The sequence below is a fragment of the Channa argus genome, chromosome 15 (genome assembly GCF_033026475.1).
Source record: "Channa argus isolate prfri chromosome 15, Channa argus male v1.0, whole genome shotgun sequence".
In the NCBI taxonomy this organism is placed as follows: domain Eukaryota; kingdom Metazoa; phylum Chordata; class Actinopteri; order Anabantiformes; family Channidae; genus Channa; species Channa argus.
This window is the reverse complement of record NC_090211.1, coordinates 7134493-7148101: the sequence shown is the minus strand read 5'-3', so window position 1 is coordinate 7148101 and position 13609 is coordinate 7134493. Positions and strand designations below refer to the sequence as shown.

Sequence of the window (13609 nt, the reverse complement as noted above, 5' to 3'; positions counted from 1 at the left end):
TGAAAGCTTAAAATAAGAGGACTCAAGAAATAATAAATCCAGTGGCATGTGGAAATTTTTTCACAAACTGTATTCTACTGACATTTTGGTGACAAGAATACAGGTTCTCACACTATTTGCTGCTCTGCAATTGTTGGGGGATGTTTACCATCTGCACAATTCGCAGCAGGTTCCTATTGCTGCAGCCAGTAAAATCATATTTTCGTACCAACTACATTAATGATTCATTCTGGCCTGGTCTGTCAGAGAAAATAAATATGTTTTATGTTTTTGTATACACACACATACAAACACTAGGCCATTCCACTAAAAGATCTCACTTTACAATGTTAAGCCACAAGATGGAGCCAGAGCATGTGTCCCATGCAACCAGTTGCAGTACAACCTTTTTGTAACAGTGTTTTTTGATGTCATCTTTCATTTTCTCCAGAAACATACAAAGTTGTGATCTACACAAGCAAACAAATAATAATGGAAAAGGCAGTTTATTGTGACATAAAACAAACAAAATAACCCAGTATGTTCTATATATGTAAAAAGGACACACAAAATGAGTTGGACACAAGTGGTAGCTTAGGATTTGATAGAATTAATAAATAGCTGCACAGATTCAAACATACAGTAACACTTTGTATGTTTTTGTTTACTCAAGCAGGAATGATTAGCACTTTCAGAGGCGGCAGACCCCAGACTCAGTTTCGGTACAGTCAAGAAAACTAACTTCTCACTGTTATGTCACTTTGAGGACTGTAAAAAAAAACTTCCTTCACACTATACAGATAATCTTTAATTTTAAAAAGATCATCACATCTCTGTTTGATCCAAGAGGGGCAAATTGCTGTTTTGATTACTTTTTGACAAGAAAACGTAAAAATAAAATTGGGCAGAGGAGTACTAATATTCAAATAAAGAGCAAGATGAGAAAACTGAATGATTTTGAACAAGCCTAATGGGACTCTGCAGAGCAAATGCATAATACTGGATGAAAGGATTCATAGATACTGTAGTACAAAGTGGTGTTGGGAGTGAAGGAGCTGGGAAAGAACAAACAAACAAAAAAAAATCCTATCCTTTCAGCTTAATGATGATTTCACTCTCGTGTACAAAAATCCGGATGTGATGTCATACTTTCCTTTTGTAATCTCGTAGAGCTGGATGAACATGGGAAAAGGGTTTTGGACAGGTGGTTGGGCATGGTCAAACGCAGCATCACCAGGCAGACAGGCTGGGGGTTAAATCTCTACTGTTGTTGGTGTGGAGCTTCTAGCTGGGAGAGAGCGCAGGGCTGGGTTCAGTGCTGATATTGACCAAACACTCACTGGACTTGAGGCTGGCCAAGGATTTGGAGCTTGGTAATGATGCCAGAGAGCCACACAGACCCAGCATAGAGGGAGTGTTGTCTTTTCCTACAGGGACAAAACAGAGAAAGTCCCAATAAAACTCTCCTTCTGATCACGCATTGCTCAAGCTGCCCACATGGAGAGTCATAAAGAGGCATCACATCTGCCTCTGTGTGATTATATATGCACATGTAAATGGGTGTCTGTCACTGAAAGCTTTTATGCTGTGAAAGAGTACAAATATATTGGTACTCAACAGAAATATGAATTAATTTAAATGCCCTCAGTAAAAGTTCTTAGACCTACTTAGAAATAATGTGCCATTGCATAAAATGGCTAAATTCTCCAAAAGTGTGAATGCAACAAAAAAACGTAATCATTTACAAATCCGTGCATATTTGAATACTGCAGGAAATATTTAGTCATGCATGTATTATCAGAGAAAAGCATTTGAACCTGCTGACGTCCAGGCAGCATCTCCATTCTGTCGCCCATCAGTCTTTTGGGAATCAGAGTTCAGACTGACTTCAGCAGAAAACTGCTCCAGGCTGTGGAAACTCCTTCTAAATGGAAAATAACATCAAGGAAATAATTAGCTGCTGCAATCTGTGCAGTAATAGCAACTACACTCATTACTCTTACATGTTATATTACCCCGCAAGTTAATCTACTGCATGTAGTGAACCACCAAAGAAAAATTATGAATATAAACAAAAATAAGACTCTGAACGAGTATGTTCACCTGCGGAAAAGCTTGACATCACCTTGGTTGTCCGTGATGGTGGACCACTGGTTCACCAGTGGGATGGAGAGGTCTTTAGCCAGATGCGAGGAATCACAAGGCATGAGGGCAGAGCTGGATACGGCACGGAGGGAAAAAAAATCTTTCATTTTAGCAAATCTAGCTTTGATTTTATTTTATGTCAAATCAAATAATCAAAAACAGAATAATACATTGCAGTGTGTCCAATAAAGTAATATATGTAAATATACACTTACAGCCTGATAGTAATGCTGGCAAGCTAATGTGTATTTGGGAGAGAATGAGCAAATATATACAAAATCAATTCAAAGAGGATCTAATGTGATGAGGTGGGGAGCACATGGTTATTTAGGGGGTTTTTAATGGGGTAAAGCTAATGCAAAGATTGTGTGGACTCTCACAGTTGTGCCTGCAGCTCCAGCACGATGGCCTCCAGCTCCTTCTTCTCCTGCTGGCTCTGGACCGTCAGCTCTTCCACCTTAGCCCTCAGACGCTTGTTCTCTGTCTCAACATTCTTCAGCTGTGACTCCCGCAGGCGCACCAGCTCCTCCAGATAACCCTGTACAGCACAAACGCACACACGCACAAGAAGATGGCATTTTTTGTGTAGACGCCCCTCATGAGGAACAAGGACTTTATCTTGATAATGCAATGTTAAAAGTTGTTGTGAGTCACCTTCTGGGCGTAGACGATCTTAAACCTTTGCTCCATCTTGCGACACTTGTTGCTCCAACTCTCCTCGTCAGTCACCAGAGGGATGTAAGGATGCTCTGGGACGCTCTCTTCACTGTTACTGCTATCCACACTGCGACGATCCTCCTCATCACTCAGGTAGTCATAGCTGTATAACATAAAGGCAGAGAATAACGAGAACATTACTGCACTGTACATACATACGAGACATTAAAGGTGGAGTGACAAGATCAGCTGAGTCACCTCTGAGTGAACTTCAGGTAGGGTGTGTAGTCAATCACAGCTGGGGATTTTCCATCCAGAGTCTCCCCCTTTAAACAAAAACTGCACAAAAAAATAAAATGATACATACAAATGTTCACATTTTTAATATAAGATCTTTTTAATAGATCTTCAGAATGCCAAACCTAGTTGAGCCTTAGAAGTAATTAAGAGCCTGCAAACAATTAGGAGACTCAAGCTTTGAATGTTTAAAATAGCTTACATGTATACCTATAATATAAACTGAGGTGTGTTTTATAGTGGAACACACTGTATGCCAGATTTTGCAGTGTATGTCTTCACCTGAAATCAATGGCGCTCAGTCCAATCAGCATGCCTGTCAGTACTGTGGCCTCCTCTCTCAGCATAATGGCTCCGTCATCATAAAACCTCCTGTCAGATAAAGAAGTGATTGCCATCTCTGAACCTATAAATGTATTACTCAGAGAATGGTGATTCTACCTGCAGCCAAATTAAGGACTGATTTTACAGATTTTTTGTTCTCTTCTACTTTGACATAGAAAAACTTTTAGGATAAGCAGATATGAAGCACATCCCAGCAGCAGGGTCCTTATAGTATCACACATGTGGCTAAAATATACATAATCGGAAATTTGTCGATTGTCCCTTTAAATTCTTAGTCTGACCTGGTTGTTCTTGTATCTCTCAGAGCAGTGGACACATATTCAGAGAGACGTTTCTCCATCAGCGCCACTCGAATCCATGCGCGCCCCTGTAGGATAACGTAACGTAAGAGTAGGAACAGAGGGCCTCTTTTGTTTGCTCTCTAACAAAATCCCACACATACAAACAAATATGCTTGCCTTGGCTCGTGATGTGCTGATGTTCTCTATGTTTTCAATGCTGGCGATGCAGTTGTTCGGCACCTTGCTGCATGCCAGCCGGATATATTCCCAGAAACTGCGTTGTCCATCTGAGCTGAACCAGCTTCCTAAACCTGATCCAAGATTTTTGCACAGCAATGATTCATTTCTGCTTTGACAGCAGGCCACAAAGTGAGCATGCAACTACAGCAACAGTACAGTACAGTAAAGGAATATAATTATCTCTGTTTTCAACCTTTAGAACATTTCTATGGTTAAGGGCTAAGAGTATGTTATGCATTTGGCATTTCTCTCACAGTTTTATAATACATTTTAAAGTTTTTACTCTCTAACAACATATGATCTAATTTGTCCATCTTTTTCTGTGCTTTATGTTACCTGCAGTGTTACCTTTGAAGCGGTGGCTGAGGATGTGCTCTAAAATGGCAGCAAAGTTAATAAACTCCTCAGACGAGTCATCTATGGGTTCTGCTGTGTACTTTTCTAGGAGAGTCTTTACAGAGAATCTGAAACAGAAGCACGCAGAGAAAGTGGAATTAGAAAGAAAGACAACGTAAGAGGAAAAAGGTCTACTCAGCAGGTTATGGATTTGATCTTTAACTTGGTTATGCACTGCACAAGCCGATGAAATGCACCCGGGTACTGTATCCAAGCAGACAAATGTAGTACTGTAGTTGAACAGCGGGGAGGGGTGCCTTTTCTTTTGTTGGGAACGAGCCATCTCATCGTACTGAGGTCACCCCAATTGTCTTGTGTACTGCACAATGTACCCCTTCAGTGCTTTGGCAGTGTTATCATGAAAACAATACAATTAATCCCCTGTCTTTTCAGCCTTTGTGCCTGCTGTGCTTCCAAGTCCTTTTGGGTCGTGTCTCTCTGAGGGACCGGCCAGCATCAAAGAATGATCAAATAATTCCCTCCCCCTCATCTATACATGGTGGTCTGATATATTTAGGGCAGCTGCTGCAACGGCTTGTGCTTGGCTTTTGACCTCACACGCTCATGCAAGCAGCTTGCATGTTAGGAACCGGCATTCAAGCACGGGGTCAGGCTAACTGCCTCCACTTCCATGGGCAACACTAGCATCACCGAGGGCAAGACTGCCCTGGCAGTAGGAAGCACCTCCATAGCCAGGGGAAAGACTACCGTCTCCTTGGGCAACTCCTCCATCTTTAGGGGAGTGACCACCACCTCCATGGGAGATTCCACCATCCAAAGGCAAAAGACAACGGTGGCTCTCGGACGGGCCAGCTTCAGCCGGGGAACCACAACCACCTCCTTCCGCAAAGCCTTGACGTCCAAGCGCAGAAACACCTAGATGGAAAGGACCCCTGAAACTAGGGCTAAGGCACCCAAAGCAGTCAAGCAGTCCAAAAATGACTCTAACAATGAGTGGAAAACCACATTCTCGTCAAGCAAAACTTCCTTTACCAAAGGCAGGATTTCAATCCTGAGGACTAAGTACGCCATCTCCTGGGGCAAATCCTTGATATCTTGGAGCAGAACCACAATAACTTTAGGGAGCATCAGCACAGCAGTGGGCAAAACTTCTGTTACACGAGGGGAGACCACAAGCTCTCTCACCACTGTGACCTTCACCCATGGGACCAAGTCTGTGTCTGTGGTTAAAACCACCCTCATCAGGGGCAAAGAATCGCACAGCAACATCTATTGGGATTTTCACACATGAACCCTGCACACACTTAAAATCCCCGGGATGTGTATGTCGATCTTGTCAGTTTTAGCAGGTCAGTAGAATTAATAGTAAACAAACAAGAGCTGCTATGTTTGTGATCAATGTCAGGCATGCTGTTGTCAGTATACAACCTGTAGCTAGATGCCAAATAAAGAAGTGCAAAGTGAGCTGCAGATCTAATGGGTTTGCAATCAAGAGTGTGATTTTACAATGCCACACCAAGTGTGTTATGCAAACGTAACAGTGAAGAGATGATGGTTTATTGTGTGTCGACTTGGCAAGGAGAGGAAGTGTGAAACAGTGTGTGATTTATGTACAGACAAGAGCTTGTGTGTCTGTGCTTTTCATCAGCGCCATTCTCCAGTATATTGTGCATGTACAGTCAACAAACATGTATAAAATATATTTGGTATAAATGTGGGATTTGTGCATGCTGATAAGACTCCATTCATATTCTAAAGTCTGTCTGATGTTCCATAACTATGCTGCAATATGTTTATCAGCCAACCTAGTTTTGAACTAGAAAACTGTTCAAGCTGATTGATGTAACAGTGCTTATAAAAGTAACATGTCTAAACACTGCTTGGCTTGGTTGATTTGTGTGTAGATCTGACTCTTTATGGCTATTCTGTAATCTAAACGACAAAAGGGTCAATTGCTGTTTTGACTTGCACACAGTTCTGCAAGGACACAAATGGATAATAGACTCCAACTTAAGGAACCCCACCCATAGTTCAAATGGTTGGACGACACAAATACCAGAGAGGTGCAATCCCAGCCCCAAATACACCTGGGGAACATGAACACATTCATCCCTCTCTTATCACTTTGAGACTCATTTCACATATGTCACATATGTATATACAGTCGCAAACAAAGGGAATGTTCTACAAAAAGCGGTTATATGGAACAATAGCTCAGAAGAAAGTGATGTCACCACAGATTGTCCCCTTTGCAACAATGTGTCCTTCAACTGTCTGGTGTTGATGTGGCGATGGGACAATTGGTCCACTGTCCCAGTCCCCCCACATAGGCTGTGGCCACCTACGGCTGCCTCTGTCCATTCACAGGGACACATGGGTGGTATGTGGCCTTCCAGAGCCCACATAGAGCAGCTCAACGAAGGCATTATGTGACACGGGGGTCGCACTATCCAGGGTTAGCATTCTGGTCTCTTCTGGATTGTAGCTGATGTTACTATTACCCCTGAAGACTTGCAGAGCAGGGTGTGCCGCATGAGTGTGCGATGCTTTTCGTCAAGTGAGCCCCTAACCCCGCCATCGAATCTGGGTCAACAAGACAATCTTCTCCTCAATGGGCAATACCAGCTTCACCGAGGGGAAGACGGCCTTATCCCTGGGCAACACCACCATAAAGAGGGGGAAGACCAAGCTTGCCATGGGGAACTCCTCCATCACCAGGGGCAGGAGCACGACATCTCTGGGCTCCTCCACCATCACCAGCGGGAAAACCAAGATCTCCCTAGGCAATGCCTCCTACAGCAGAGGTACCACCACCACCTCTTTTCGGAAAGCCATCTTACCGAAACGCAAGACGCTCTAGATAAGAGTGGACCACACTGTGGCACAGGGGATCTGGCAAAGAATGTCACGAGAAAACAGCACCATCATGGCAAAAATATGGACGACACTACAGCATCTGCACAAGATTTAGCCCTACTGATGACGAAAACTGGATTAATTTTAATTATGGGGCTTTGATTTGTTTTGGTCATGCCGGATTTATCAAGGAAACAGGTCAGTGGCATCTAAATTCTTTCATACAATGTTTTCTGTCAAGACATAATTAGGCCAGTCAGGTTTCAAGATAAAATAAAGCTCCAGAGTGTTAGGTAGCTTTTCTGGGAGTTTGTTCCCTACTCTATGACCTACAAACTTTAAAACTGAAATCAGCAATATTGTGTGAATGTTTTTGTAAACAATCTGATCTATGAAAAATTTAGTCTAAGAATTGCTTGTAGAGAAATTAAATACTTAAATAAAATTTAACTTGAGGACTGGGTCCAAACTGTTCATAACACGTGTGGACAGAAAATTGTATGAAATCAAGCGTTTCCTTGTAGTGCTGAACCCTTGGAGAACCACCAAGTTCAGCCAGTGGTTCCCAAGGCCTGGTATTGGTAACAACATGTTTAATGGCAAAGGTACCTGCTGGATGATTTGATATTGTTTAAATAAGCTGTTGAAAGAGGCCCCTCTAACCTGATAGAGTTCCATGTTATGTTAAAAAGAACACTACACCAGATTGTAGCAGGTTGTAAATTAACACACTCACATTCTTAGATCTGAAGGGTAATCGCTGATGTGCCTTAAATGCAAATGGATGCGGTGGAATAGCAACACATTCTTGGTACGATTTGACACTGAAAAACAACTGCAGGGCAATCTGACAAGCTTCTTTTGTGCCCCCTCTCACTCAGCCTGGATTGCCGCCAAGCCCACTCTCAGCTCTTTAAATGCCCGCTTGTTCTCCTTTCTCACCCCTTTACTGTACTTACATAAGTGTGTTTGATCCACAGCACCACCCAGGATAACCAAAACTGCATTTATCTGCAGTGACACCTAACTTATATACACCCAGTGCCACACTAAACCTCCCAGGTTCCATTTGTTTCTGGTTTCCTCATTCCCTCATAAATTTTTCCCTGACTACTCTCTCTTTCTTCTTATTTCTGTCTCTCTTTAGTCTTGGCATAACCAGCAGGATCAGATGACACAGGCGGACTCCTCACTGGGTGCAGCATTGTGTAACAGCAGCAAGTGCTGTGTTTACCATCCTGAAATGTCGGGGGAGAAGTCCCGTCTTGCACTGGATCAGCACAAACATCCAAGAGAAAGAAAGCCTTGTGCTCTGATAAACGTAGTCAGAATTTAGCCCAAATTCCAATTTGCTGAAAGATTAATTTCACCCATCCCCTCTGTGAATAAGCGTCCAGGCAAAGTGTTTTATGGTCAGAGGAGGTGTAGTGGGATCAGGGGTGCCAGATAGAGAGAGTAAGGATGTTGGGCTGAGAAGCACTCAGTATATTAGATGTTTAAATGTGACAGAGGAGGAAATAAATGAAGAATAATAGGAAGTCAGAGTGAAAATGATAGCGAGAGAGGAGGATGCTCCACAGAAGAGTTGCCAAAAATGTTGAACCACAGCTACAGACATTTCTGCTGTAATTTCACATATACTTGATGGTGAAGCAAAACAAATTGTCACTTGGACATCAAGAAAAATGCCAAAGTTGGCTGCACAGAAATAATATCTGTATTCCAGACGTGCCGGTTGAGATTTTGTTGACATTTCCACTAGGTTTTTTAAAATAGAGCTAAGAGAAGTGGAAGCAAAATTATGCAAGTTTCACTCTTTACTATTGCTCAGTATAAAAAACAAAGAGCTACCCACACACAGGAGAATGTCCAAGAGTTGTGAATATGTATTTGTGTTTACTAGAGTACACAACATTTTATTCTCTCCTCTCGAGCCCCACCCCGGAAGAGCTGAGACCTCAGCCAAGATGCGCAACACCATCACCCTCCCTTTCTCTCCCTCTTCCTTTTGTTTAAATGTAGGAAAAATGAAAAGAAATAGCACTTTACATCAGACATGTTAAGTCTCACTCATCTTATCTATGTTTTCTTAGGTTCACCACAGCAACGTGCTCTTCCAGTCATGGACCACGGATTCACAGCTCTTAGCCAGACTAAAGCAACAAAACAGTACACTTTAAACGTTACAGTGAAGCATGCTGAGCCTTACTATTTGGCCAAATTCAGCCCAGATGAATAAGGTTAATGTAGAACTGCATGAAATTTCCCACTGACTGCAGAAGGGCTGAGCCCTGCCATGTTAAGGTAAAACCTGTTGCTAATGGCAACAACACAGAGATACAGTCATTCAAAATGACACTGCTGCCGCTGTGGACATGATAAATACTACTAGGTTTTCTGTACCCATTAAAACTAAATACCTTTGGATATTTTGATGCTGTCAGGTAAAAGACACTGCAGCTGGTGTTCATGTGTGAGCTTCAGTCAGATATGATACTGTTACACAAGATTTGGGCTGCAAAACCATTTGGATAAAATTATAAATGCCCTGTCACAATGCTAAAAACAAGGGTATTTATTTTGAAGTTGCAATGTTTTCACCTGGCAGCAGCAATCTGTTTTTTTCTTTTTTGTCTGGCCTGATTTTTCAAAAAGCCCTATATTCAGTTTATCTTATAGTAACATCTTAAAGTCCAAGACCCAGGCCTCAAAGAGAAACAGTTCCCAAGTGGTGGTGCAATTATTTGATGACTTTTTTTCCCTTTATTAAAATTGTCTGTTGCTGTGCATGTTTATCTAATTAAAATGTTCAGAGTACTACACTGTAAACAAGGCACAGAAACGTGTGTTTCAGGCACTGAAACACACGTTTCTGTGCCTTTACCTGTGACCTGAAAAATGATACCAATGACCATACACCACGTTTCCATAATTACTTGATATGACCAATGTCTCGAAAGCAAATAGTTGTCTCAGAAACTGTGTGGCCATCTTTACCCTTTTTGTAGCAGGTTTCCATGACCAGCTCTTGAATTTTCTTTTTTTTTTCCTCTCTCTTTTTTTTTTTGCATTCACTTGACTGGTTTTATAATTCTTCTGGTGACCCACAATTTGTCAGATTAAGTGAAACACACTTTTAATTGGACTGTGATATGATTTTGTTTTTGTGATCCCCGAAAGTTTGACAACATTTCTGAAATCCCACAAAATGACATAACTTTATCAAACAACCTTTTGGGAAATGAGAGTGTTAATCTCTGTGTGTGCTGATTGTATGTTAAACATTTATGAGGGGGGGAAAAAAAAAAAGAGATCAGACTTTCTATATATACACAGAAAAGTATTAGGGGAAAATAAAGGCTTGCCTTGATGTACTAATAAAGCATTAACAGCAGCTTAGCTACTGTAGCCAGGCATCTGTTCGAGCTGTGGATGTAGCTGTGTCTCAGTCAGCATGACAGAGCCTGGATCCTGTAACCTGCACCAGGCTGACCCGCAGTCTGCTTTAATGCACAGGCAGAGGGCCACTGCTGATACAAATCCTCTCTCCAGTAAAACTGCATGATCACACAACATCCTCTGACTACTTGAATCAACTCTGACTTGAACAACAAAAAAAGACCAGAAGACCAACACAAAAAAGGTCAGAAACATCAGGAATAAGGACATGCAGACACAGACACGACTGGAAGAAATTGCCCTCAAAGTGAATTTAATCAATGTTGCGTTGCTCATTAAAGAACAAAGAAACTGTGTACTGAGCAGTACTGGTGGAAAGCTGTTTTTGAGTTTTATTTCTGTCTTGTCCAGTGTTTTTGTCATTAAAATTATTAAATAATTAAAAGAGGTTTTAGCACAGTGGTCCAAACAAACAACCCCAGTGTTTTTATGCTCTTGCTAATCTTTGTCTGTGTTTCAAGACCGTTGTGAGAAGTTTTCTTTCATTCCAGGCATGCTCCGTGTGATATTGTGTGTTTGGCTCTGAACGTGTCACTAAAAATGCAAAAAAAGACCTTGCATAGAAAAGTACTGAAATAAAAATGCTTAATTGTGTGTCAGTTTTAAAGTGTGAGCATTGTCATTGTAATTAAACACTTTTTTATTTTATTTTGATTCATCTTTCATCACGCATATTCACTAAATAAAACAGGAAAAAGTTAAGGTCCAAATGTCGATGCATGATGTCACTTCTGCCGAGCATCTGCACATTTTACAGAATTTTTACATCCTTGTCTGCAAAACCATTTATGATTAAAGTCAATTTGCAAAATAAGGCCCGTTGTAATGGTATGATAAAATTTATGACACAACAATAAAACTATCAAAGACAAATCTTATGAACCCATATTCTATTCACAATAGAACCTAAACAACATATTAGATGTTGAAAGTGAGACATTTTACCATTTCATGAAAAATATTAGCTCATTTTGAATTTGATGGCAGCAACACATCTCAGAGGTTGAGTTTTACCATTGTGTTCAAGATGTGTAAGCTGCCCACACCATAGGCACTAATGCAGCCCCATACCATCAGAGATGCAGGCTTTTGAACTGTCTGCTGATAACAAGCTGGATGATCTCTCTCCTCTTTAGTCTGCAGAACCAGTGTCCATGGTTTCCAAAAGAATTTCAAATTTTGATGCATGTGACCACAGAACAGTTTCCATTTTGCCTCAGACCATTTTAAATGAGCTTTGGCCCAGAGAACATGGCATTGTTTCTGGATCATGTTCACATATGGCTTCTTCTTTGCATGATACAGCTTTAACTAACATTTGTTCGCAGTTATTTCTGGAAGTGTTCCTGAGCCCATGCAGTGATCTCCAGTAAAGAATCATGTCTATTGTTAAATCAGTTCTGGCTTAAGGCCTGGAGATCACACGCATCTAGTTTTGACCTTCAGCCTGATTCTCTGAATCTTTTGATGATGTCACAGATTGGTGAACCTCTGCCCATCTTTACTCTGTCTCTCTGAGATGCTCCTTCTATACAAAGTCATGTTACTGACCTGTTGCCAATTAACCTAATTACTTGTCAAATGCTCCTCCGTTTGTTTTTGATTAGTGGCAATTACTTTTCCAGCCTTTTGTTGCCCCTTTTCCAACTTTTTTAAGATGTGTTGCTGCCATCAAATTCAAAATGTTTAATATTTTCCATGAAATTATAAAAAAACTTCAGTTTTAACATATGTTTATGTTAAGGTGTGAACTAGGTCACTGCTACTATCACTTTTGTGTTTCAGAAACATGGGAAACTACTAAGTTACAATTATATATTATATTGTATTATATTATATTATACAAGACTTAAACGTCAGTGGTGCAAATGGAAATGACAACATGATGTCATTGCAAATACAACCTCATTCCTTACCCCGTAACATTTGAACACCAGATCTAGAAGGAAGCAATGTCTTAACCGAATCCATATATTTTACATAAAAGCTCTGATCAGATGAGCTTATTTCAGCTCTGACAGTAAAACTCTGAGATGCACAGAAATCTGTGGCCCTATCTCCTCTGAACATCGTACAAGACAGTGATTTATGGGCACCATATAAAGACTGCTCATCCCAGTCCATCAGCTCTCAGTGCACTTTGCAGACTGAGGACCACTGATGGGGGAGGAGTCCTTGTACTGCTCCAAATGTCCTTGTCCCACCGTATTCAACCTAGCTGTGATGGAGGAGGAAACCTGCTGCTGGCTGTTTTTTTTTTCTCTCCAACTCTGTTCAAGGAATAACAACATTAGCTCACTAGTTTCGTTTATTGTCTGAGGCTGCATTTAGGCGTATGGAGTAAAATCCAGTAGATGTCTCAACCTGTTAAAAATAAAGGACGCCATAGGTAGTACAGTTTGGAGAGATCTATAAATAATATCTGGACTAAGTTATTTGAATTTACAGTACAGTGTATACAGGCAACGCAATGACTGATATAAGACACCATGCGATTTTTTTATGTAAAGGTGAACACGCACCTGTCTTCCCCTCCCCAGCCTTCTAGAAATGTGCCCGTTATTCTGCTTGATTTTCCACCTATTTGCCGTTGTTTCGTCGCAAGAATGAGCTCAGAAAGGAACGTGTTAAACACATTTCCTCCACAGGGGTCATGGTATTAAACTGGAATGTGGGTGTTTGCACATAAATGCAGTATGTCGTGTGTGTCGTGATGTAGCATATACCTGCAAACCATGATGAGGTTTTTCCGCTCCACGCCGACGCTTCGAGCAGACGCCTTTTTCGATGTCAGACCCATAGCCATTGCTGTCTGAACGCAGCCCGACTCCATCCAGCGGCGGCCCCGGGGCCTCTTTGGGATCCGTGCCCAGGCCAGGACCACTCCCTCCGCGGGCCTGTGTCCTACAAACACCCGCTGTCCTTTGCAGGAAACCAGGTATGCTGCTGGGAGAGGACAGAAGCGCCCACCGTCAAGTTAGACACGACTTGAT

The 13609-nt window shown here is 41.5% G+C and overlaps 2 protein-coding genes across 7 annotated transcripts; one reads left to right on the top strand and one right to left on the bottom strand.

Moving 5' to 3' along the window:
* Positions 1-469: 469 nt before the first annotated feature.
* On the bottom strand, positions 470-13609 carry rundc3aa (RUN domain containing 3Aa). Of its 5 annotated transcripts, none has more exons than XM_067476305.1 (11): positions 13343-13606; positions 4281-4408; positions 3882-4015; positions 3705-3790; positions 3361-3450; positions 3040-3120; positions 2779-2944; positions 2505-2662; positions 2083-2196; positions 1797-1903; positions 470-1406 (listed from the first exon to the last, which is right to left on the bottom strand). In XM_067476305.1, the coding sequence occupies exons 1-11, from the start codon at positions 13447-13449 to the stop codon at positions 1264-1266; spliced, it is 1314 nt and encodes a 437-aa protein (XP_067332406.1). In that variant the 5' UTR covers positions 13450-13606; the 3' UTR covers positions 470-1263. The 5 variants fall into 5 exon arrangements, with proteins under 5 accessions (XP_067332406.1, XP_067332407.1, XP_067332408.1 ...); XM_067476306.1 differs by having other exon boundaries at positions 1797-1900; XM_067476307.1 differs by having other exon boundaries at positions 4293-4408; positions 13343-13605.
* Positions 5657-11430, top strand: zwi (zwilling). Of its 2 annotated transcripts, none has more exons than XM_067476312.1 (2): positions 5657-7355; positions 9251-11430. In XM_067476312.1, the coding sequence occupies exon 1, from the start codon at positions 6913-6915 to the stop codon at positions 7159-7161; it is 249 nt and encodes an 82-aa protein (XP_067332413.1). In that variant the 5' UTR covers positions 5657-6912; the 3' UTR covers positions 7162-7355; positions 9251-11430. The 2 variants fall into 2 exon arrangements, with proteins under 2 accessions (XP_067332413.1, XP_067332412.1); XM_067476311.1 differs by having other exon boundaries at positions 8305-11430.

What these genes read in the sequence shown, in the direction of transcription:
- zwi (XM_067476312.1), top strand. Translation starts at nt 6,913, where the DNA reads ATGGGCAATACCAGCTTCACCGAGGGGAAGACGGCCTTATCCCTGGGC.
- rundc3aa (XM_067476309.1), bottom strand. Translation starts at nt 13,449, where the DNA reads ATGGAGTCGGGCTGCGTTCAGACAGCAATGGCTATGGGTCTGACATCG. An exon ending in TACCTGAAGTTCACTCAGAG is followed by an intron (nt 2,945 to 3,039) that starts GTGACTCAGCTG and finishes TATGTTATACAG; the next exon opens with CTATGACTACCTGAGTGATG. An exon ending in AGATCGTCTACGCCCAGAAG is followed by an intron (nt 2,663 to 2,778) that starts GTGACTCACAAC and finishes TGTGCTGTACAG; the next exon opens with GGTTATCTGGAGGAGCTGGT.